At 48.9% G+C, this 25,327-nt stretch overlaps 1 protein-coding gene across 2 annotated transcripts in view; it reads left to right on the forward strand.

The window, feature by feature from the left end:
* vwa8 (von Willebrand factor A domain containing 8) overlaps nucleotides 1-25,327 on the forward strand; it is a 463,584-nt gene that overhangs the window by 337,058 nt on the left and 101,199 nt on the right. For both annotated transcript variants that reach the window (XR_011595909.1, XM_070894160.1), the window contains exons 36-37: nucleotides 3,265-3,346; nucleotides 5,375-5,579. Coding sequence is in view for 1 of the 2 variants with exons in the window: in XM_070894160.1 (XP_070750261.1) it covers nucleotides 3,265-3,346; nucleotides 5,375-5,579 (287 nt within the window). In the remaining variant the exon portion in view is untranslated. The remainder of the gene's footprint in view (nucleotides 1-3,264; nucleotides 3,347-5,374; nucleotides 5,580-25,327) is intronic.

The following is a 25,327-nucleotide window of genomic DNA, read 5'->3' on the forward strand; positions in this document are numbered from 1 at the left end:
ATCCCTCCACTGGCTCCAGTATAACAGAGAATCTTGCATGAGCTGCATTTTCCTCCAGCTAAACAATTAGGAAGACAAAAGCCAACATCCTTGATCCCTGCTGCAACATGCAAAGCCCAACCACTGACTGGGCACTACCTTAGCTTCAGCCAGACTGTTCACAACCTCCGTCTTCTGTTTAACTCTGAGCCGAGTTCCTGACCACATATCTTCTCCTACTTCTATCTTCACAAATCACGCACCTCCTCCCCTCACTAAGCTCATTTGCTGCTGAAGCCCTCATCCATGTTTTTGACCCCTCCAAATTCGACTGTTTCAATGTCCACCTGGCCAGCCTCCCACCCACTGTAAACTTCAGTTCATTCCAAACTCATGCTGTCCATGTCCTAACTTGTACCAAGTCCCACTCCACCCATCATCCCTGTGCTCGCTGACTTCCAGTCCCCCAGTGCCTCAAATATAAAATGCTCATTTGTGTGCTTAAATCCCTTCATGGCCTCGTCTATCTCTGTAACTTCCTCCAACCCTGCAAACCCCCTGAACTCTCCATTCCTCTGACTTCAGTGTCTCACGCATCTACCATTCTTTTGCCCACCATTGGTGTTTGTGCCTTCAGCCATCCAGATCCCACGCTCTGGAATTTACCCCCTAAATCACTCTGTGTACGTTCTCGCTCTACCTCGCGCACTCTCTCTCGGGCTCTCACCCTCTCGGGCGCGCTATCCACCGCCCACCCTCTCCCCCGGCCACACGCCCGCCCTCTCCCCCGGCCACACGCCCGCCCTCTCCCCCGGCTACACACCCGCCCTCTCCCCCGGTCGCCCTCCCGCTCTCTCCCCCTCGCGCGCGTGCCCTCTCCCCCTCGTGCGCCCTCTCTCCCTCTGTCTCTCACTCTTGCTCTCTCACTCACTCACTCTCACTTTCTCGCTCTTTCTCTCACTCTATCTCTCGCTCTCTCTCACTCTTGCTCTCTCTCACTCTTGCTCTCTCTCTCTCTCACTCTTGCTCTCTCTCACTCTTGCTCTCTCTCACTCTCTCTTTCTCTCTCACTCTATCTCGCTCTCTCGGTTGCTCTCGCTCTCTTGCCTGCTCCCTAAAGCCCACCTCATTGGCTAAGCATTTAGTCAGCGCTCCTTATTTCCTGTGTAAAGCACCTTGGGACATTTGTCTACATTAAAAGCACTATATAAATGTGAGGTGTTGGTCTTTTATCATCTATCTCTATTACACCACCTGCTGATGAGTGTAGTTCTTGTAAATGTAATAATAACGGCCCAAAGTTTCGACATGATTTGCTCCTGATTTTTAGGAGCAACTGGTGTAGAACAGAGTATCTTAGAAATCGGAATTCTCGCCATTTAGTTTGCTCCAGTTCTAGTCAGTTAGAACAGTTTCACTTTGGAACAGAATTTTTTTTTCAAAAGGGGGCGTGTCCGGCCACTTACGCCTGTTTTCAAAGTTTCATCAGTGAAAACTTACTCCAAACTAACTTAGAATGGAGTAAGTGAAGAATTTTGTACGCACGAAAAAACCTTGTCTAAACTTTAGAAAATCAGGCGTAGGTTACAAATCGGGTGTAGGGAATGGGGGTGGGTGGGTTTAAAGGGAAGTTTACAAACATTAAACACTTCAGTTTTACAAATAAAGAGCCATCATCAATAATAAAAGATAAATACATCAATAAATCAACCAATAAATCAATTAAAAAAATTAATAAGAAATAATTTTTTTTTAAATCAATAAATAAAACATTTTCTACTTACCGACTGCAGCACCGGGAGCCCTCCAACAGCGAGGGGAGGGGGAGGAGGGGGGTAGAGAGGGAGAGGGGGGAAGCAGAGGGAGGGAAGGGGGAGGGATGGGGGAGAAGGGGGTGGGATGGGAAGAAGGGGGAGGGGGGAAGGGATGGGGAGAAGGGGGAGGGGGGAAGGGATGGGGGAGAAGGGGGTGGGATGGGGAAGAAGGGGGGGAGAAGGGGGAGGGGAGAAGGGGGGAGGGGGGGAAGGAAGGAGATGGGGAGGAGAAGGGGGAAGGAGATGGGGCGGATGGGGGTGGAGGAGATGGGGGTGGGGGGGGAAAGGAGATGGGGGTGGGGGAAAGGAGAAGGGGGAGGGAGGCAGAACCGGCCGGTCCCGAGACTTCGGGCAGGGCCCGTCCCCAGCATCAGATTTACAGGTAGGTGGCATTGGGTCGGGTCGGGGGGAGGGCGGGTCGGGGTGGTGGTGGGAGGGAGGTTGGTTCGGTTCGGGTCGGGGGGAGGGAGGGAGAGGGAGGTCAGGTCGGATCCAGTCCGGGGGGCGGGAGTTGGGTCGGGTCCAGTCCGGGGGCGGGGGGGGGGGGAGCGGGAGTTGGGTCGGGTCTAGTCCGGGGGCGGGGGGGGGGAGTGGGAGTCGGGTCGGTGTCGGGTCCGGTCCGGAGGCGGGGGGGCGGGGGAAGCGGGAGTCGGGTCGGGTCCAGTCCGGGGGCTGGGGGGGGGGGAGCGGGAGTTGGGTCGGGTCCAGTCCGGGGTGCGGGGGGGAAGCGGGAGTCGGGTCGGTGTCGGGTCCGGTCCGGAGGCGGGGTGCGGGGGAAGCGGGAGTCGGGTCGGGTCGAGTCCGGGGGCGGGGGGGGGGGGGAGCGGGAGTTGGGTCGGGTCCAGTCCGGGGGGCGGGGGGGAAGCGGGAGTCGGGTCGGTGTCGGGTCCGGTCCGGAGGCGGGGTGCGGGGGAAGCGGGAGTCGGGTCGGGTCGAGTCCGGGGGCCGGGGGGGGGGCAGCGGGAGTCGGGTCGGTGTCGGGTCCGGTCCGGAAGCGGGGGTCGGGTCGGGTCCAGTCCGGGGGGTCGGGTCCGGACCGGGCGCGGGGGGAAGCGGGAGTCGGTGTCAGGGTCGGGTCCGGTCCAGGGGCGGGGGGGAGCGGGGTGGGGCGGGGGGGAAGCGGGAGTCGGGTCGGTGTCGGGTCAGGTCCGGAGGCGGGAAACGGCAGTCGAGTCGGGTCGGGAGGAAGCAGGGGCTGGCCGTGGGAGGAGCCTTATTCACGCAGCCCCAGTGAGGCCATTCGGCCAGGGCACAGCGATCACACCTGGTGACCTTACAAGCGCAAACCATGTACACTTCAGCTCGGAATAATACATCGAGCATTAAATTGTAAAATACTTACAATTCAGCAAAATCAAGTGGAGAAGCTGCTCATTCACCTTCAGTAAGCATCGTCTGGGCGGAAAGGGGCTCTCGACCAGCCCGGATCACCAGTGCTTCTGTGCTATTGACTTGTCTTCTTTTCCTGTAGATGTGAAGCCTCCAAACACGGCGGGATTCTTGGAAGTAACAGATCTGAACTCCAAAAAGATTAAATATATTCCCATTCCAAGGTGAGGAAACCACTAAATGGAATGGTTTCAAATACATAGGAACGGGAGCTGGCCATTCAGCCTCTCGAGCCTGTTCCGCCATTCAGTTAGATCATGGCTGATCTGTATCTTAACACATTGCTTCCATATTTCTTAATAACATTGCCTAACAAAAATCAATCAATCTCAGTTTTTAAATTTTCTATTGATCCCCAGCGTCAACAGCTTTTTGGGGGCGATTTCCACAGCACTTTGTGTGAAGGTATGCTTCCTGACATCATTCCTGAACAGTCTCGCTCTAACTTTAGGGGATATTAATCAGCTCCGATTTATTTTGGGTACAAATGTCAGTTAATGGATAGAAAATTGTGGGGAGACCCACCCACAATGTTTCCGCTTGTGCATGAGTCCAAAACAAAGGGTCATTAATATAAGATAGTCATCAATAGGGAATTAAGGAGAAACCTCGTCACCCAGAGAGTGGCGAGAAGGTGGAACTCGCTACCACAGGGAGTGTTTGAGACCAATAGCGTAGATGCATTTAAGGGGAAGCTAGATAAGTTCATGAGGGAGAAAGGAATAGAAGGTTTTGCAGCTAGGGTGAGTTTAAGCAAGGTGGGAGGAGGCTCGTGTGGACCATAAACACAGGCATTGACTGGTTGGGCCGAATGGCCTGTTTCGGTCTATGTATGTTCCAAGTAATTCTATACAGGTTGAACCTCTCTTATCCAGAACTCCCTTATCCGGAACTCCCTTATCCAGAACTCCCTTATCCGGAACCCCCCCTCGTCCAGAACCATTCCCGGCCACCGAGTGGCGTATGTGCAGAACTCCGACATGAACAAATTGAAGTCCTTCCTCGTTGCCGACTCCCGCAATCGCTGGCTTGACCCCGCGATCCACCGATCTCTCTGCCGCACTCCCAGCTCCAAGCCAGTCAGACCCAATATCCCCTTGCTCAGAACCTGTACCATCCAATTTAACGTGACCACCCCTCGTCCGGAAAAATCTCTTATCCAGAACATGCCAGGTCCCGAGAGTTTAGGATAAGGGAGGTTCCACCTGTATAACCTTTCACATATGCGCTCCTGGCAGAGGAGACTCCATGCCTGGAGGACCCATTTGGAAATTTGTCCTTCCAGTGTTAGCATACTCCTGGAGTAAGGCTTGAACTCTCAGCCACCTGGCTCAGAACGGGTCAGTTGGATGCCAAGGGGGAGAAATGTGGGTTGTTTGCTCCTCCCGTTAGAACGCAGCACAAACGACTTTTCGCCTTGGTGCGGCGCAGTTAACGACTGCAGCTAAATTCCGCGGGAGTTTAGCGGCGGCGGTAACCGGTAGTGCCCCGCTCCGCCGCCCCGCTCCCACCCTACAGAATAAGTCTAGCGGGTTATTTTGCGCTCCACTTGCTCTCGGGGGCGGTAACCCCCAATATCACGAGCGGGCCGGGACTTTCGCGCCTGGCACAGGGACCTCCGCCTCACCGCTGTTATCGCCCACAAATGGGCATTTCCCCCCCACCCCCCAATAGTTTTATACCGGGCTGGCTATACTGGTATTGTTGCGCGTCATCAAGGTCCAGGTCGGTGATTGGAACGTGGGCAGGTACAGCAGGAGCGGCGAGGTCGAGGCGAAGGAGCGGCGAGAGATTGTAGAGGGACGTGATCGGAGCCCAGGGGAGGTGCGAGTTCGGTGTCCAGAAGAGGCGAAGGCCCAGGTGCAGCACGGGCCAGCCCACACTGCGATATGTGTGCGCACTAGGTCCGTGCAGCAGAGCAGGTCTCCAGTCGTCCTGGTTAACCCTTGCCACTGGACCAAAACCTAGCTCTGTCGAGCCCGTGTGGTGGCTGGTGTGCAACAGCCATCCCACGTTAAAAACATCCACACACAGGCATCTTCCACCCTTCAATATGTAGTTCAGAATCTGGACTATTAGGTCCTTCATTGAAACACCTGTGAACTCATCCTTTTTTGCCGTGGAAGCAAGTCATCTTCGCTTCGAGGGACTGCCTATGATGATGATGACTGTGTTGCCTTCCTTTCTTGCAGTGCACTTTCTATCTCTCCATACACTCAGTGGCTGTCCAAGATCTCGGACACAGACGTCCTGATGGCGCCCATGGGAGCAGGAGGAGTGGTGACGGTGGATCTGGGAGGGCACGTGCGGCATTGGGAAACCGGATTTGATCATCTGCAACGCTCCCTGCTGGAGTGGAGGAACATGATTGGACAGGAGGATGGGCGACCCATACAGGTACAGAACCACTTGGAACAAACTTTAAGGTTCAAAACAAGGAAACATACTCTTGTTGCTGTTGAAAGAAAACAAATTAAGAAGTTGAATTTCTATAGCGCCTTTCATGACCTCAGGACATCCCACACCGCTGTCCAGCCAGCGGAGGACTTTTGAAGTGCAGTCACTTGTAATGTCGGGAATGTGGCAGCCAATTTGCACACCATAATGACCAGATAATCTGTGTTCTTAGCGATAGAATCATAGAACCTTACAGCACAGCAGGAGGCCATTCGGCCCGTCGTGCCTGTGCTGGTCCTTTGAAAGAGCAGTTGTAACCCTGTAAGTTCCTCCATCTCGCTTGTAAAACTATTTATAGAACCTGCTTCTACTGTATTTTAAGGTCGAGCGTTCCAGATCCGACAACAGAGTGAAAACATTTCTCCTCATCGCCCCTTAAGATTTGTTTCCAATGATTTTAAATCTATGATGTCTGGTTATTGACCCACTTGCCAGAGCGAACAGCCTTTCACTTTCTACTCTTATCAAAACCCCTCATCATATTGAAAACCTATTATAGGTCATCTCTTAACCTTCTATGTTCCTCGGCCAGGCTAACATCCCCAGCATTGAAGCACTGTCCACACTTGATCAGCTCCGCTGGGCGGGCCACATTGTCCGCATGCCTGACACGAGACTCCCAAAGCAAGCGCTCTACACGGAATTCCTTCACGGCAAAGGTGGGCAGAGGAAACGTTACAAGGACACCCTCAAAGCCTCATTGATAAAGTGCAATATCCCCATTGACATCTGGGAGTCCCTGACCAAAGACCGCCCTAAGTGGAGGAAGTGCATCCGGGAGTGCACTGAGCACCTCGAATCTCATCGCCGAGAGCATGCAGAAATCAAGCACGGGCAGCGGAAAGAGCGTGCGGCAAACTAGTCCCACCCACCCTTTCCCTCAACGACTATCTGTCCCACCTGTGACAGGGACTGTGGCTCTCGTATTGGACTGTTGAGTCACCTAAGAACTCATTTTAAGAGTGGAAGCAAGTCTTCCTCGATTCCGAGGGACTGCCTATGATGATGATGTTTCAAGGAGAACAGTCCTAACTTCCCCAACATCTCCTAACTGAAGACCCCCATCCCCGGTAACATCCTGGTAAACCTCCTCTGTACCCTTTCTAAAGCCTTTACATCTTTCCTGAAATTTGGTGCAAAGAATTGTCCACAACACTCCAGCTGAGGCCTAACCCATTGTAATGTATTTGCTTCATGGGTTCTTTGCATAAGAATCCATAGCAACACATTGCTATTAAGAACTAGTTGGTTTATCAGCAAAAGGTTTAACAATCATACTACACATTACCAGTTCATCCACCAGGCTCACAACCACCTGCCTCAACGTGGATCCCCCGAAACCAACTGGCTGGGGTTTTATTGAGTCTTGTGAACGTCACGTGACTGGCTCAGCCACTCCCAACTCAACAGCTCCACAAACCTGTGAGCATGACACCGGGGCATACATTATACTAGTGATTTATAAAGTTCTGACATAATCCTTTTGCTTTTATATTCTATTCCTCTATTTATAAACCCAAGTAACCCATTTGCTTTTTAACCACTGTATCAACTCACCCTGCCACCTTTCAGGATTTGTGTATCTGGACACCAAGGCCTCTTTCTTCCTCTACACTGTCATTTATAGTATAATCTCTTTCCATATTAGTCCTCCCAAAGTGCATCAATTCACATTTCTCTGCATTGAACTCCATCTGCCATGCCTCTGCCCGTTTCACCATCCTGTCTGTCACCCTGAAGCCTATAATTATCCTCAGCACTAATACTTCTATTTAAAACTGTAACGCCATGGTGAGTTTCTGCTAATTTCGCCTGTTTGCAGCCCTTCCAGGAGGCTCTAAAAATTAAGCTGTATTTTTAGGCACAAGGACACGAAAAGGTGTCTTTTAAAAGTTTTTAACTATTAAAATGTTTTAATTTACTAAGAAACTAGTAAGTGGTTCTGTATAGTTTTTTTATATCATTTTCAGTCATTTAAATCGGGTTACGCACAGTTGGTGGATGGACACTGCGATTAAAAATGTTTATTTTTTGTGATAAACCCTTTTTCAGCTGCATTAATAAAACTGCACCAGGTTACCACTCTTAAATACACGCAGGAATATGTTTTGACGCAAGGTGAATAAACACATTCTTCACTCTGACTGATTGCACTAGTTCATGCACGATTTACGTTTGCTCATATGCAAATGAGTTTGAGCAGAAACTTGAGCAAAAAATTCAATTCAGAAAACCAGCACAATCTGCGATTGTGGAAATTCTACCCCATTATCACCATGCTATTTGTGGGAGCTTACTGTGCGTAAATTGGCTGCTGTTTCTCGACATAACCACGGTAACTGCACTTCAAAAGTTCTTAATTGGCCATGAAGCTCTTTGGGGACGCCCTGAGGATGTGAAAGGCGCTATATCAATGCAAGTTATTTCTTTGCTCTGCATTGTGTTGTACATCTCATTGGGAACGTAAAACAAAATTGCATTATCTTTCAGTGGTGATAATGAACACAAACGGTCTCATCATCATCATAGGCGGTCCCTCAAACGAGGATGACTTGCTCTCACGAGTTCACAGATGTTTCAATGAAGGACCCGATGTTCCAGCCCTGAACTTCAATTGAAAGGGTGGAAGATGCCTGTGCGTGGATTTTTTTAACATGTGGTGACTGTTGCACATCGGTCTAATTAAACATGGGTTACAGTATAGAAAGATTCAGATGGTGTCATGCTCACTAATATAAAGCTGGAGCACTCTTCCATCACCTGAGCACCAGCCATTACACTGTTGGAGTACGCACCTGTCCACCTTGTGTGAGGTCTTGTTACTGGAGTGAGTATTGGGCAGGAGTTGCTGGTTAGCGAGCAGACACTCAGTCACATGGTCAGAGTAAGGGAGGAGAGCTGGGAAATTCGACACAGTGGGGTGCTTTCCATTCAGGATTTCTGTTGAGAAATGTTGCATTAAATGGCTTGCCAGTGTTATATAATTCAACACTGTATCAATCAAAGTGGCAGAGTGGAAACTGTTGCTTTCAGTCAGTTGTTTCTGCTAGTTTTACTCTTTCCTATCCTGAACATTGGTGATACCTTGTGGGGTACGATTCCATCGGGTAGGTCAGGCCTGACAAACCGATTGAATTTTTTGAAGAGGTGAGTAAAGTAGTGGACAGGGAAATGTCTATGGATATGATTTGTATGAACTTCCTGAAGACATTTGATAAAGTCCCTCATGAGAGACTGTTAACCAAAGTTGAAGTAAATTGAATTGAAAGCAAGTTATTAACCTGGCTAGGAAATTGGCTGAGCGGCAGGAAAGAGAGTAGGCATAATGGACAGCTACTCTAATTGGCAGGATCTGATTAGTGGTGTCCTGCAAGTTGTTTGGGTCCTTGCCACTGGACCAAGACCAAGCTCTATCAAGCCCGTGTGGTGGTTGGTGTGCAACGGCCACCTCACGTTAAAAAAATCCACGCACAGGTATCTTCCACCCTTCAGGATATATTTCGGGATCTGGAATATTAGGTCTTTCATTGAAACACCTGTGAACTCATCCCTTTTCGGCGTGGAAGCAAGTCATCCTCGATACAAGGGACTGCCTATGATGATGATGACAATTCCATCGATCCATGGGCCAGTATTAATGCAACTGAGTGGTGCCGGCTTACAGTGTCCCTTACATCTGAGCATGGAATCCAAGTGCACTGTTCCAGCTGGGCAGTAACCAGGAGTGGGAGCCCCGGCTGATCATCCTCTTCCCAGCTCAGTGGTGCGAAGGCTAACTGTCCCTGCCCAAGTTGTATGTTGGTCCCTTTCACAGACCGGGGATCAAACCTGTTACCTACCTAGTCTGTATGCGTCGGCCAGTCACTCGTGTCTAAACCCTTTGAGCTGTTGTGGGAACCTTGCTAGTTACGGTTCCCAGTGGAGTACTGAGGGAGCGCTGCACTGTCGGAGGAGATGTTAAACTGAGGCCTCGGCTGCCCCCTCAGGTGAACGTAAAAGATCCCACGGTGCTAATTTGAAGAAGAAACAATATTTATCCCTCAACCAACATCACTAAAACAGATTATCCGGTCATTATCATGTTGCTGTTTGTGGGAGCTTGCTGTGCCCAAGTTGGCTGCCGCGTTTCCCACATTACAACAGTGACAACACTCAAAAAGTACTTCATTGGCTGTAAAGCGCTTTGAGGCGTCCTGAGGTTGTGAAAGGCCCTATATAAATGCAAGTCTTTCTTTTGTACAAGACAACAGACTGAAAAAAAACTTAAAATAGCTGGTTGTGTCTTTGTAATGTGAAGGCTGAAAGTCACCAGCAGATGGCATAAGACATCTTTTTAATGCTCTGTAGCATTCTGAAGTATAGAGTTACTCATTTTCCATTGTAATTGTAGTCTCTCACTATTCCTCGACATACAGGACTCTGTACAGCAGCCCTGGCTTCACTTCTGTTTTTTTTCCCAATTCAGTAAATGACTATCTTAGTTACAAAAGGCTGGAGTTAAATTGCCGTTGTGCTCAGAAACTCCTGGGAATGTAATAGTTTAACGGCCAATTAGACACAGCCCACTTACGGGTAGAGAATGGCGAGCGAGGGATCAGGCACCACAATGGAAATGTTGAGTTATGCTCCGCGCCAATAGTCAGCAAAATCGTGAAATGCGCTCGATTCTGAAATGAAAAGAGGCAGTAGGTGGTGCAGTGTGTTGGATACGGTCTTTTCGAGACGTTAAACCGAGGCCCCGTCTGCTCTCTCAGGTGGACGTTACAGACTTTGAAGAAGAGCAGGGGAGTTATCCCTGGTGTCCTGGGGCCAATATTTATCCCTCAATTAATATAACAAAAAAAAGATTATCTGGTCATCATCACATTACTGTTTGTGGAAGCTTGCTGTGCGCAAATTGGCTGCTGCATGTCCTACCTTACAGCAGTGACTACACTTCAACAGTACTTCAATGGCTGTAAAGAGCTTTGGAACATCCTGAGGTTGTGAAAGGCGCTATATAAATGCAACTCTATGGGCCCAAGTTTCCACAGGATAAAAAACGGGTGCCCCTCCGAGCTGGGCGCCCGTTTTTCGCGCCTAAAACGGCGCCAGAAAAAAAACACGCTATTCTCGAGCGCTTTGCAGCTCCTTGTATGTTTGGCGCGGCGCCCAGGGGGGCGGAGCCTACACTCGCGCCGATTTTGTAAGTGGGAAGGGGCGGGTACTATTTAAATTAGTTTTTTTCCTGCCGGCAACGCTGCGCGTGCGCGTTGGAGCGTTCGCGCATGCTCAGTGTGAAAAAAAACATTGGCACTTGGCCATTTTTGTAGTTCTTTGTAGCTGTTTAATTTTTGAACATTTTTTAATAAAATCACATTGCCATCAGCACTGAGGCTTCCCTTCTCACTGTCTCCCTCCCCTCCCTCCACGGCAATAAGCCGCTGTCTCCTTCCCCTCCCTCCCCTGCGCGGCAACAAGCCGCTGTCTCCTTCCCCTCCCTCCCCTCCCCTGCGCGGCAACAAGCCGCTGTCTCCTTCCCCTCCCTCCCCTCCCCTCCACGGCAACAAGCCGCTGTCTCCCTCCCCTCCATGGCAACAAACCGCTGTCTCCTTCCCCTCCCTCCCCTGCGCGGCAACAAGCCGCTGTCTCCTTCCCCTCCCTCCCCTCCCCTCCACGGCAACAAGCCGCTGTCTCCTTCCCCTCCCTCCCCTCCCCTCCACGGCAACAAGCCGCTGTCTCCCTCCCCTCCATGGCAACAAACCGCTGTCTCCTTCCCCTCCCTCCCCTCCACAACAACAAACCGCTTTCTCCTCCCCCCCCCCTCCCGCTCAGCGGCACGAACGGCTGCAGAATTCTCCCTGGCTGAAGCACTTTCACACAGGTAGGAAGATGGTTTATTTAATCTTTTCTTTGCTTATAAATGTTCATTCAGGTTGGATTTATTTGTATAATATTTCTATAAGTATAAATAAGGATTTATTATATAATTTAATGACTTCCCAACCCCCCCTCCCCCCACCTCGTTCTGGACGCCTAATTTGTAACCTGCGCCTGATTTTTTAATGTGTAGAACAGGTTTTTTCAGTTCTACAAAAATCTTCACTTGCTCCATTCTACTTTAGTTTGGAGTACGTTTTCACTGTGGAAACTTTCAAATCAGGCGTCAGTGGCCGGACACGCCCCCTTTTGAAGAAAAAATTCTGTTCCAAAGTAGAACTGTTCTACCTGACTAGAACTGCAGAAAAAAAATGTGGAGAATTGCGATTTCTAAGATAGTCCGTTCTCTGCCAGTTGCTCCTAAAAATCAGGCGCAAATCATGTGGAAACTTGGGCCCTATCTTTCTTTCTTTTCTCTGAGACCTGTGTTCCAGACCTCTCGAGGCCACGTGGATGAACGCTTCCTGTGTTCGCCTGTAAAGCCCCTGTGTGAAGTGACCTTTTGCAGAATCGGGTTGCAAAGCTGTGCAAACAGAAAAGTAAAAATGAATGAACTTGGTCGGCCTCCAGTGGCATTGCTCATGCTGCAGGATTCAGTGGGGTTACACCACCTCCTGGTGGCTGCAGTCTGTAACTACAGATGTACTTTCCGTTATCATTAATTGTGTCGCTATGTTCAATGTTGAGTGAGGTTTATAGGAAGGAAGTGAGCCCATTCATCAGATTTTTAAAAAAAAATATATATATATATAACTACATTTACAAAGCTCTGCACTAGTTGTCTAATTAATTCATGTCTTTCGGAGTTTCCGCAGGGGTCTGTACTGGGGCCTTAGCTTGTCACGATATTTATCAATGACTTGGATGAAGTGATACAGATTGAAGTTTGCAGATGACACGAAGTTGGGAGCCACTGTAAGTTGTGTAGATGGGAGCAAAAAGTTACAAAGGGACGGAAACATAGCCACAGAGTAGGGAAGAACTGTGACAGGTGGAGTTCAACGTGGGGTAGTGCGAGGTCATGCACTTTGGGTCGGAGGAAGACCAATTGGAATATTTTCTTAATGGCGAGAGACTAGGAGCTGTGGAGAAGCAAAGGGAATTGGGTGTCTATGAACAGCGAATCACTAAAAGCTGGTGCATCGGTACAGAAAGTCCTCACAAAGGCTAATGGAATGTTGGCCTTTATCTCGAGGGGGTTGGAATACAGGTTGGACCTCCCTTTATCCGGGACTCCCTTATCTGGCATCACCCCTTATCCGGCATGATTCCGGCGGCTGGGGGCGCATGCGCAGAATGGCGGCCGAACTCCACCCCGACTTTGGGGCCCGCCGACACTTCGGGCCTGCCCGCAGCGCCGACCTCTCCTCGACCTCGGGCCACTGACCTCCCCTCATCCGGCAAAATCCCTTATTCGGCACAGGCCCGATCCTGAGGGTGCCCGATAAGGGAGGTACAACCTGTATAAACCTGGAGAACTGTGTTCAATTCTGGGCGCCACATCTCAGGAAGGCCTTGCAGAGGGATGCACCGCAGACTCACCAGAATAAAACCAGGGCTTACATTCCCAGTACAGCTTGCATAAGCTTGGGTTGTATTTTTTTGAGTTTTGATGGTTGAGGGATGATCTGGTGGAAATGTTTAACATGATAAAGGGTTCTGATAGGGTAAATACAGATAAACGATTTCCTCTGGTGGGGGAGTCAAGAACAAGAGGACAGAATCTTAAAAATAGAGCTGGGCAGCGTCCGAAAGCAACACTCCTCGATCTCTCAGTCCGTGTTTCCATCGAGCAAGGCTGCTCACTGATCGTATGACTTGTTACAATCGACATGAATTGATTAAATGGACTGTGTGATGGTGGATTCACTTCAGAATGACCCAAATTAGTTGCACCAAGATAGAAGAGCTGTGAATAAAGCAAAATAATTGGTGATTCTATTCCTGCTTGCTGCTATCAGTAAAGACCATTTGGAGCGAACTTAAACTCGGGTTTGCCCTATTTGCAGAGCACCTGGCGGGGTCCACAGCAAGAAAGCACCGTCCCATCCACCTCTCTCCGCCGCCTCCCTCTCCCGCCCACCCCTCTCCACCACCCCCCTCTCCGGCCCACCCCTCTCCTGCCCACCTCTCTCCGCCGCCCCCCTCTCCGCCGCCCCCCCTCTCCGTCGTCCCCCTCTCCGGCCCACCCCTCTCCGTCGCCCCCCTCACCGGCCCACCCCTCTCCGGCCCACCCCTCTCCGGCCCACCCCTCTCCGTCGTCCCCCTCTCCGGCCCACCCCTCTTCCACCCTAAGTTAGCAAACCTACAAAAGCAAAATACTGTGAATATTGCACATGATACTGCTGGAAATCTAAAAAAAAACAGAAAATGCTGGAAATACTCTGCACTTGGTTAAAACCTGTAACTTTTTTCCAGTCCTGAAACGTTAACTCTGTTTGTCTCTCCTCAGATGCTGCCTGACCTGCTGCGTATAGCCAGCATTTTCTACTTTTATATAAGTTAGCACACCTCCAGGTTCCGAACTCGCCTTTATCTTGCACCTTATCACGCCCCCAAGATATCCCAAAGCACTCCACAACAATGGCCAACTTTTGAGTGCAGTCACTGTGGCTTTGTAAGTAGACACGGCAGCCAAGTTGTGCACGGCAAGGTCCCATCAAGAGCCACTGAGGTACTTGAGCAGCCAACCTATTTTGTTGGAGTTGGTTAAGGGAGACATCTTACCCAGGGCATTGGGAGAACTCCCTGCTGTTCTTTTGAGAGTGCCATTAGATATTTTACATCTGCCTGAACAAGCAACCTAGCCGTGATTTAACATCTCTAAGGATATGGAGTATAAGAGGAAAGAAGCCTTATTGAAATGATATAGGGCCTTGTTAGACCACACTGTGTACAGACTTGGTCTCCTTATCTAAGGAAGGATATACTTGCCATTGAGGGAGTGCAACGAAGGTTCACCGGACTGATTCCTGGGATGGGGGGATTGTCCTATGAGGAGAGATTGAGTAGATTAGCCCTATATTCGCTAGAGTTTAGAAGAGTGAGTGGTGATTGTTATGTATGTAAACCTGTAAATACCATGTTTAACCACCGGAAGGCTCATCCCCTGGAGTCCCAAGGGATCCCACAATCCCTTGGGAGCACCTGTATATAAGGAGGCCTCACAGGCTGGAGAGGCACTCTGAGATCTGTAATAAAGGATTACGGCCACACCTTACTTTGAGCTCACAGTATCTGGTCTGACTCTTTATTCAAGACATAACAATGATCTCATTGAAATATATAAAATTTGTAAAGGGCATGACAAGGTAGATGCAGGGAGGATGTTTCCTCTGGCTGGTGAGTCTAGAACCAGGGGTCACAGTAATAAGGGGTTGGCCATTTTGGACTGAGATGAGAAATTTCTTCACTCAGTTAAGAAACAACATAAGAAATATGAACAGGAGTCGGCCATTCGGCCCCTTGAGCCTGCTCCACCATTCAATATGATCATGGCTGATCTTCTACCTCAACTCCACTTTCCTGCACTATCCCCATAACACTTGGTTCCCTTAATATCCAAAAATCTATCGATCTCCGTCTTAGATATACTCAATGACTGAGCCTCCACAGCCCTCTGGAGTAGAGGGTTCCAGAGATTCACCACCCTCTGAGTGAAGAAGTTTCTCCTCATCTCAGTCCTAAATGGCCGACTCCTTAGTCTGAGACTGTGACCCCTGGTTCTAGATTCTCCAGGAAAAAGGTAAAAGTACTGAGAAAGAGGGCCGGACAGAGAGTTGAGAAGGTGAATTGGTGTCAGTATGTTCCCCCCTGCCATCACCGTTTTCCGTCCTCAAGCTTGGGCAGTATAAGGGAGATGTGTTTGCAAAGACGCAGGTAGTTGCAGGCCTTCTCCTCCTAGATCAATGGTCTACTGTAAGACAGGCAGTTGAGCAGGATCCGAATGTAGACTGTTCTTATTTTTTCCAGAATTTTCTGCATCCAGTTACAGTTCTTATATTTCTCTTGTTTTTATTTAATTAAAAAATACCTCTTTTGCGCACTCTTTTAGCTATTGCTGTCCAAAATAAAGCCTTTCCTCAGCCCACCAGAGCAGCTCGTGCCTTCTGCCCTTTTCGAGCTGCACAGAATCACCTTGCAAGCCAACAATGGCCACAGGAGCACCCTATCTGGCCAAGGCTTCAGACCACACACACACACATACACACACCCCAAGGCCCAGCCGTGGGTGGGTGAAATGGAGTGCTATCAGAGAGGCCCAGGAAACCTCACAATTAGGTGCAGGTCTCGCATGCTCAGTGAACGATGGTGCACCCCTCCCTCTGTCAGTGGGCACAACCTCCCTCTGCCCCCATATGCAGGGTGGTTTATTCCAAGCATTATAAACTGCAGGTAAGATTTTTAATGAACAGAAAGTCTGGCTCTGACTGCGACTCTTTCCGTACAAGAATGTGGGGCCACTACATGTGACCCATGCAGATTCTAAAGTCTCCGGTAACCCCCGCCAATCTAAGGGACTGTGGAACTTGCTGCATTTGGCAGTTTGCGATCCATTTCCAACACCTTTCATTGTAAGTGAAGTATTTTTGGAATGTTTCTGAGGGACTGGGTCAGGGGCTTTATAAACACAAATCGCCTTTTCCTTCGCCCTTTTTAATCCCTCTACCAACATCTTACCTGCTCATTCCCCCATTGCTGTTTGTGGGACCTTGCTGTGCGTGGATTGGCTGCTGTGTTTCCAACATTAGTGACCGCATTTTAAAAGGACTTCATTGGCTGCAAAATGCTTTGGGATGTCCTGAGGTCATGAAAGGCTGTAAATAAATGCAAGTCCTTTTTTATTTTACTGTTAAGATTGCGATTGTGAACTCCTGGGGGCCAAATTTTCCCCGCGCATTTTTTGTTGTCGCCGGCACGGATTTGGGCTCTTTGTGGGGAAAAGTTGTTATTGCGCCAACAGAGCGCTCTCACGGACGTGCCACGTCACACTGACGCCCCACAACGTACCTCCCCTTCTTTTAAAGGGGAGGGCCGCTGCGAACTCTGCAGCCTCTTCAGTGGGTTCCACTGGGCCACCAGGGAAGGGTGTCTGCTGGGCCAGCGGCCTGGCACCCAACAGGGGTTTCCGGTCTGCTTGTTGGCGTCCCGGCCACACCAGCAGCCGCCATTTTTGGGCCGACTGAAAACTTGGCCGACAGGAAAAAGATGCCGGCCGCGGCGCTGCCACCTCCCTTTTAAGGGTAGCAGGGCGCCCCAGCCACCAAGAAGCTGTCGTTGGCATCGCCCCAGCTACCGACTTCGCGTTCCACGCGGCGATTTCCCCCCGAAGGGCACAAATGGGCGATAAGGGGTCAGTGTGCACGGCAGTGCGCTAATCGCGGAGCAAGCCACATTTTGCCGGCAGAACACCGGGGCCGCCTCGCTCGCATGATAACGCATTAGCGCTCCGTTATCGTTGGCCGGCGGTGCCAAGGGGCAGTTTCAGCCCCCTGATCTTTGCAGCTGATGAACAAATAGCTCTATGACAGGCGGCGCATCTCCAAATCAGATTTATTCGGAAGTAAAATTAAACAGAAGCGAGAGAAAATCCAACAGATTTCACAAGATTAAAGAATGTGTTACAGAAACAAGAAAGGTGCAGGATGCCTCGCCCCAACCCGGCAGTACTTTAAACAACTTGTAGCCCTGACAAAACATTTTTACATGAGAAAGACAAACTCATGAGTCCTGAGTTTGTGGCACTGCAATAATACTTTCTCTAACAGGCACTTTCTAAACATGAAGCTTCGCATCAAGACCAGCAGCAAGTACCTTGGCTAAAAAGCCTCCTGCAGAAGTCCCTGCTGGGTCACAAACACCAGACATTTAGCTCAGTCTCCTCACAAATCAGTAATAAATATTAACTGTTTCTAATGTCTGAATGAATGTTGTATCTAAACGTAGAAACATAGAAAATCGGAGCAGTAGTAGGCCATTCGGCCCTTCGAGTCTGCACTGCCATTCACTATAATCATGGCTGATCCTCTATCTCAACACCATATTCCCGCTTTTTCCCCATACCCCTTAATGCCTTTTGTTTCTAGAAATCTCCCTCTTAAATATATTCAGTGACTTGGCCTCCACAGCCTTCTGTGGTCGATAATTCCAGTGAGTGAAAATATTTCTCCTCATCTCGGTCCTAAATTTCCTACCCTGTATCCTGAGACTGTGACCCTTTGTTCTAGACTTCCCAGCCAGGGGAAACATCCTTCCCGCATCCAGTCTATCCAACCCAGTCAGAATTTTATACTTTTCAATGAGATCTCCTCTCATTCTTCTAAACTCTGGTGAATACAGGCCTAGTCGACCACATCTCTCCTCATACAACAGTCCTGCCATCCCAGGAATCAGTCTGGTGAACCTTCGCTGCACTCCCTCTATGGCAAGTATATCTAGTGCTTCTTAAGCAGTCCATCTAGACAAAGATGATATCTGCCTTTATATAAACGAACATAACAACTGGAGAGGGGCATTCGAGCCTGTTCCGCCATTCAGTGAGATCATGGCTCTTAACTCCATCTACTCACTTTCGTTCCGTAACCTTTAATATGCTTCCTAACACAAATCTCAGTTTAGACATTTTTCAACTGAGCCCCAGCCTCAACAACTTTTTGGGGAGAAAGTTCCCAGATTCCCAACACCCTGTGTGTGAAGACGTGTTTCCTGACATCACCCCTGAACGGCCTGGCTCTAATTTTAAGCTGCGCCCCCTTCTGGTCTCCCCACCCCCCCCCCCTCCCCCCCCCCCCAGAGGATATAGATTCTCTCCATCTACCCTATCAAATCTTTTAATCATCGTAAACACCTCAATGAGATCACACCTTAATCTTCTGTACTCGAGGGAATCCATGCCTAGTCTATGCATTTGCAGCTTCCATACTGCCCAGCAATATTGATCCTACCCGTCTCAAATCAGAAAAGATTATCCCCCAAAATTATGCTTGGAAAATGTACTTCAAAGTGTCCCAAAGGCAGCATGCTGCAGATTCTTAATAAATAATATTAAATACAGCAGCTGAATTTCAGTTGGTTCGAGTCTCTCAGAAAATGAAATAAGACTGATTTCCAATCTGTCACAATTTTGGGCTAATCGTTTTCAATTTAAAGTGATTTGCATTTGGAGTAACCTTGTACTTGGCTGCAAGTGACTGTTCAATTCATTTAGAATTTGGAAATGTGTCTAAAGTTCTGAATGTTGGCAGAAGGTTGCTGAGGAGACATTACTGATGTGAGTATGTCATGTGAGTTGGCATTTAAATCTGGCCAGAGGGGAGAGTTTGTGTTGGCCGAGGCACATTGATAGTTAACACATGTCAACTGGATTCAGTTGGTAGCACTCTCGCCTTGGAGTCAGAAGGTTGTGAGTTGAAGCCCCCCTCCACCCAGCAATTGAGCATATGATCTCGGTTGAGGGAATGCTACAATGCCATCTTTTGGATGAAACATTAAACCAAGGTTCTGCCCACCTGTTCAGATGGATGTAAGAACTCCTCTGGCATTATTTGAAGAGGAGCAGGGAGCTCTCCCTGTGACCTCCTTCAACTAACCCCACCAATAAAAGGTTAAAAGAAAGATTTGCCTTTGTGGGGTCTTGCTTTGCTCCAATCGCCTGCCATGTTTGCCGACATTACAACAGTGAATACATTTCATGGTAGTTCGGTTGGTTGTGAAGTGCTCTGAAGGGTCCTGAGGGAGTGATTAAAAAAAACAATGTAAATGCAAGTTCTTTCTTTCCAGGAAGGGCTGCTCTGTGTGAGGACAAGTAAACATCTAAGTTTGCTTGAGCCAGCCCCTTGAGTTTGGGATTGGGACCTTGCAGAATCAGCAATCTCCCAGTGACCAAAAGCCCTTGTTGTGCTGGTCCATTATTTATCAGCCATGTTTCAGTTTCGAGAGAGCAATCATCGTCGTCGTCTTCTTGAGTATGGCAGTAGCAAATCAAAAGTCAATACCCAAATTGGATATCCAGGCCAAAGCTCCCGGTGTAACGGTGTGGATATCCTGTAGGCTGCCTGCGAATTCCCTCTGAGGGCAGTGCTCAATGATGTGCTCCAGGGTCTGATTAGGAGCTCCACAGCCACATGATGGGGGGTGCTTTAATCTTCCACCAATAGAGAAGGTGGCAGCATCGACCATGACCTGTTCTGAGGCAGTTGATAGTGCCCACTGTTTGCGAGGAAGGTTTGATCCTTCAGGTTGTACTGTTGGGTCCTCTATAAAGAATCCATTACATATGTCGCAGTTCTTCCAAGCATTTCGCCCTCGATCGTCCAAAATGGCCTTTGAGATTGAAGACGGGTTGGTGGGAGGTTGTCCAATTCGGCCTGGATTGGCATGTCTTTGCATGTAGATGAAAAATAGGATGTCTGTGCGGCGTGGAGGCCTCAGGAGTGGCGTGGATGCTCCGACCTGCGTGAGAACACCAGCGGCAGGTCGAGGCCATAAAAGGAGTGGTGGCCTCGGGAGCGGCGTGGAGACCTCGGGGAGCAGTGTGGAGGCATACTACTCCAGGGAACAGAGCGAGCTGGTGCAGGAGGGCGACGGCAGAAAACAGTGATGTCATCAAGGTCCAGGTCGGTGATTGTAGCGTGGGCAGGAGCAGCGAGAGACTGTAGAGGGATGTGATCGGGGCCCAGGGGAGGCGTGAGTTTGGGGACAGGAGCCCAGGGGCAGCACGGGCCAGCCCACACTGCGATATGTGTGTGCACTAGGTCTGTGCAGCAGAGCTGGTCTCCAGTCGTCCTGGTTAACCCTTGCCACTGGACCAAGACCTAGCTCTGTCAAGGCCGTGTGGTGGCTGGTGTGCAACAGCCACCACACGTTAAAAAAAATCCACGCACAGGCATCTTCCACCCTTCAGGATGTAGTTCGGGTCCTTCATTGAAACATCTGTGAACTCATTCTATATTGGCGTGGAAACAAGTCATCGTCGATACGAGGGATCGCCTATGACTGATGAATGGTTGTATTCTCCGGAGACTGCATATTTGCGGCGTAGGTGCGATGTTTGCAAGCACTGGAGCTTACTGGTGGTAATTCTCTCAGTAGAATTCAAAGTAGAGAGCAATGGAAACATGTTACAAGGTTATCTTGCAGTGGCCCATTACACAAACAGAGTACAGTACATGGAGAATGCAAGGTGAGCTGGAGTTTGTTAAAAGGGAGGAAGATAATAAAGACTTTTCCAGCAACCCACCTCTCTCCACTGGCACCGTTCCAAAATCCTCATCCTTGTTTTCAAAAGTCTCCCTGACCTTGTCCCACCCTCCCTTCGTGATTTCCTGCGGCCTTGTGTTCCCGCGCACAACCTCCATTCCTCTTGCACTGGACTTCCCCTTGCCTTTCTCCCATCTGCTCCGCCAGTGGTCCAGTGACTGGATTCCTGCCCCTGGAACCGTCCTTCCCTTCTCTCTCCCTGGTGTTAAAGTCTTCTCGCACCCTTCCTCGTGCCTTTGGTTCCCCATTCTCCTCCCCAACCACCAAGCTCCCTGCCCATTCTATCCCATTTCCTCCCATTGTAATGTGTTCTGTGACATCTTCCTGTGCATGAGGAACATTGTACAAATGCAAGTTGGAGCTGAAATTATCATGATATAATCTGCAAGCTTGGACCGGAAATCTCTTTTTTAATATACTAGCCCTGGCTCTGCATCTTGCTCTATCGCCCCAATGCTATCACTGAGCTCACCTTGTCCATGAAGACCCACCTCTCCCCCCCCTCAGCCATATTCTCACTAAACTGCTGACCACCCAATTTTCTTTTCTTGTCACCCCCATACCAACTGACATTGGAAACGGTCCCTCTCCTGAGGTACTGCCGCCATCGCCCCTCTCCTCAAAAAGACTCACCCTTGAACCCTTTGTTCTGTCGCTCCATCTCTAGCCTCTATTTTCTGCTTTACATTGGCTCCCAACCCAAACCACGCCTCAGATTTATTCTTATCCTCATTTTCAGAGGCCTTCATGGATTTGGCCCTCTCTATCTCTAACTTCCTCCAGCCCAACACCCTTCCCTATCTCTGTAACCTCCTCCAGCCCCTACACCCCTCCCTATCTCTGTAACCTCCTCCAGCCCTATACCCCTCCCTATCTCTGTAACCTTCTCCAGCCCTACATCCCCTCTCTATCTCTGTAACCTCTTTCAGCCCTACAATCTTTCCATCTCTGTAACCTCCTCCAAGCCCCTACACCCCTCCCTATCTCGGTAACCTCCTCCAGCCCTACACCTCTCCCTATCTCAGTAACCTCCTCAAGCCCTAGACCCTTCCCTATTTCTGTAACCTCCTCCAGCCCTCCACCCCTCCCTATCTATGTAACGTCCTCCAGCCCTACAACCCTCTGAGAACCCTGCATTCCTCCAACTCTGGCCTCTTGTAGAGCCCCAGTGGTGGTTGTGGCATCAGCCATCTAGGACCTAAATTCTGGAATTCCAAGGTGTCTGGTTTAGTGCCACCAAGCGAGTTTAATTAGCAATTAGGACCAAAATTGTGCGCTAAAATCAGACTTTCAATCAGGCATGTCTTATTAGCACAGCACCTATTTAGTGCCTTTTTTCATCTTTTGGCCAAAGTAACCCCCATAGCCTTAGCTCTTGCTTTGAAGTTTCCCACCTTACGATCCCGTTACCATTACTGTGTTCTGTGCAGATTTGAACTGTATAATAGGGTATGGTAATTTAATTGGAAAATATGTTCTGGCAGTTGTACAGTTCTAAACGAGAGCCGCACATAACTGATCATTTTACCACCCAACACAGGTTCTAAAGACTCGTGGGTGGTCGCTGAGTGTTTTGAGTTGGAAAGAGTTGAGAGTCTTGCTCACTATGAATAGCACAGGGTCTGCTCAATTTGCTTTATAAAAAGCAGCTGCTGTAGATTCACTGCCCTCGAACAGTAAGGAGAAAATCCTCTGGAAAAAGCTGATGGCAAAATTGAACATATTGCATTTGAGTAAGGATCTGTACTTGTCTCATCATGATGCCAATTTAGAAATCTTTGCGTGGTGCTTTAGTATTTTCAACCAGTTTTTCTGAGCTTCATGGGAGCTGCTGTTTGCAGTTCTTGTAATACACACGGTCTTGAACGTTGCAGGTAGTGTGCAGGTCTGGTTACAAAGAGGTGTGTGTGGTGAATAGCACTGGTTGCTGAGTGTTCATCGCTCCATCATTGGCGGCCGTGCTTCAGCTGCCAAGGCCCTAAACTGGAATTCTCTCTCTGAACCACTCCGCCTCTCTCTCCTCCTTTAAGACGTTCCTTAAAACCTACCTTGTTGACCAAGCTTTTGGTCACCTGTCCTAATATCTTCTTATATATGTGTGTGTGTGTTGTATAGTTGTCTGCAGAGAGGGGTGTGAATGTGTTTGATGCAGCTCATTGGCTTCTCTCCAGATTCCCATTTGTACAGATGTTTATTTGTATTCCAACAAAATTATATTACGACTCGGTTTCTAAAGGATGGGGAAAGCAAACAAAAGACAATTAACGGATTAAAAGGTTATTTTATAGGTGTCTTTAAAAGCAATTCATTTCTCAAAGGCCATGTTTTTTCTCATGTAAAAAGCAAATTTCAAACTATTTGAACATTTGAGGCCAGGTTTTCCAATTGCACATCCATCACACGCTGCTGCACATGCTGGTAAACCCGTGTGCACAGCCCATGTTCTGGTTGTGAACTCAGAACCCTCTGGAGTTCGGATGAAGGGGCCACATCCTGCCTCGGTTTAAGGTGCAGCACGACCTTTAATGTGAAACCAAAACAGTAGTTAGGAAAACCACTTTCTTTTCATGTCGCCCGTTTCTCTCCGTGCTTTGAGTGATGCACGGAATGTAAGCACAGCTTTCCTCATTCAATTCGCAATGTGGTAAGAGAACATAAATGCACATTGTTCTCCTTTAAAAGACGCTGTGTTATTTGATAATGTTCAAATGGCTAATTATCAGTTTCCTGTATCTGAAAAGCCACTGTTTAAGAAGATTGTTGAACAAGCCCAAATCAGTGGCATCACAAGATGTAACATCCCCATTAATTCTGTATAACGTTATGTCCTCCCCCACCTACCTTCTGCATTGAAAGCAAAGATTTGGATTGCACTTGGGTTAATTTAACTGAAACGAGTTAATTTTGCTTTGGTTTTCTGGGGAGAAAGGCTTCTAAACCTTTGTCAATCTGTATGAGACAATGCAAAAGCGAAGGCTTGAAAAATTGGTGTTCGAATAGATGGGATTGCAGGTGATTTGACAGAGGTGTTTAAAGTAATGAATCGATGGGACAGTGTAGATCGAAACAGACTAGTTCCAGGGGTTGAGATGTCTGGAACAAGGGGTCAAAGATAGGTGATTAATTGGAAGAGATTTAAGACAGAGAGCAGGAGAAACTGTTTAACACAGAGGGTGTGAGGCTGTGGAATTCACTACAGGATTGAAGCAGAGACCATATCAACATTTCAGATTTACTGAGGTAGAAGGGAGGGGGATTAAAAGGATATGGGAACAAAGCGAGCACAGAAGAGTAGCATAGAGCTGGTGTGGGGGATAAACAACAAAACGGACTGGCTGTGGGCTGAATGACCAGGTTCCACGTTGTAATTCTGTGCAACAGTTCCGGAATCATGACTCGCAGAAGCCAATAGGAACTCTACAACATGAGAAAGTCTATCAGCCACAACAAAGGTGCTCCAGCAATGGGACCATAGGAACACGAGCAATGTTCCCTCTCCATCCCTCTCCCCAACTCCTGTCTGAGGCTGAACCACACTATTCGCAACCTTGGTGTCGTATTTGACCCTGAAATGAGCTTTCAACCACATATCCGCAGCATAACTAAGACTGCCTACTTCCACCTCCGTAACATCACCCATCTTCATTCTTGCCTCAGCTCATCTGCTGCTGAAGCCCTCATCCATGCCTTTGTTACCTCTAGACTTGACTATTCCAGCGCTCCTAGCTGGCCTCCCACATTCTACCCTATGTAAGCTAGAGGTGATCCAAGACTGCCGCCCATGTCCCAATTCGCACCAAATCCTGCTTACCCATCACCCCCTGTGCTCACTGACCTATATTGGCTTCCGGTTAAGCAACGCCCTGATTTCAACATTCTCATCCTTGTTTACAAATCCCTCCATGGCCTCGCCCCTCTCTATCTCTGCAATCTCCTCCAGCCCCACAACCCCGGCTCCCCGAGATGTCTGCGCACCTCTAATTCTGCCCTCTTGAGCATCCCTGATTATAATCACTCCACCATTGGTGGCTATGCCTTCTGTTGCTTAGGCCCCAAACTCTGGAACTCCCTCCCTAAACCTCTCCGCCTCTCTACCTCTCTTTCCTCCTTCAAGACGCTCCAAGAAACTCTGAACAAATATTTTGTATCGGTCTTTACGGTAGAGGACACTAACAATATTCCAACAGTGGATAGTCAAGGGGCTATGGGGGGGGGAGGAACTTAACACAATCACAATCACTAAGCAGGTGGTGCTCAGTAAGATAATGGGACTAAAGACAGCTAAGTCCCCTAGACCTGATGGCTTGCATCCTCGGGTCTTAAGAGAAGTAGAGGCAGGTATTATGGATGCATTGGTTGTAATTTACCAAAATTCTCCCCCATCAGTGGAGGTCCCAGCAGATTGGAAACCTGCAAATGTAACGCCCCTATTTAAAAAAGGAGGCAGACAAAAAACAGGAAACTATAGACCAGTTAGCATAACATCTGTGGTTGGGAAAATGTTGGAGTCC

Source organism: Pristiophorus japonicus, chromosome 11 (genome assembly GCF_044704955.1).
Source record: "Pristiophorus japonicus isolate sPriJap1 chromosome 11, sPriJap1.hap1, whole genome shotgun sequence".
NCBI lineage: Eukaryota > Metazoa > Chordata > Chondrichthyes > Pristiophoridae > Pristiophorus > Pristiophorus japonicus.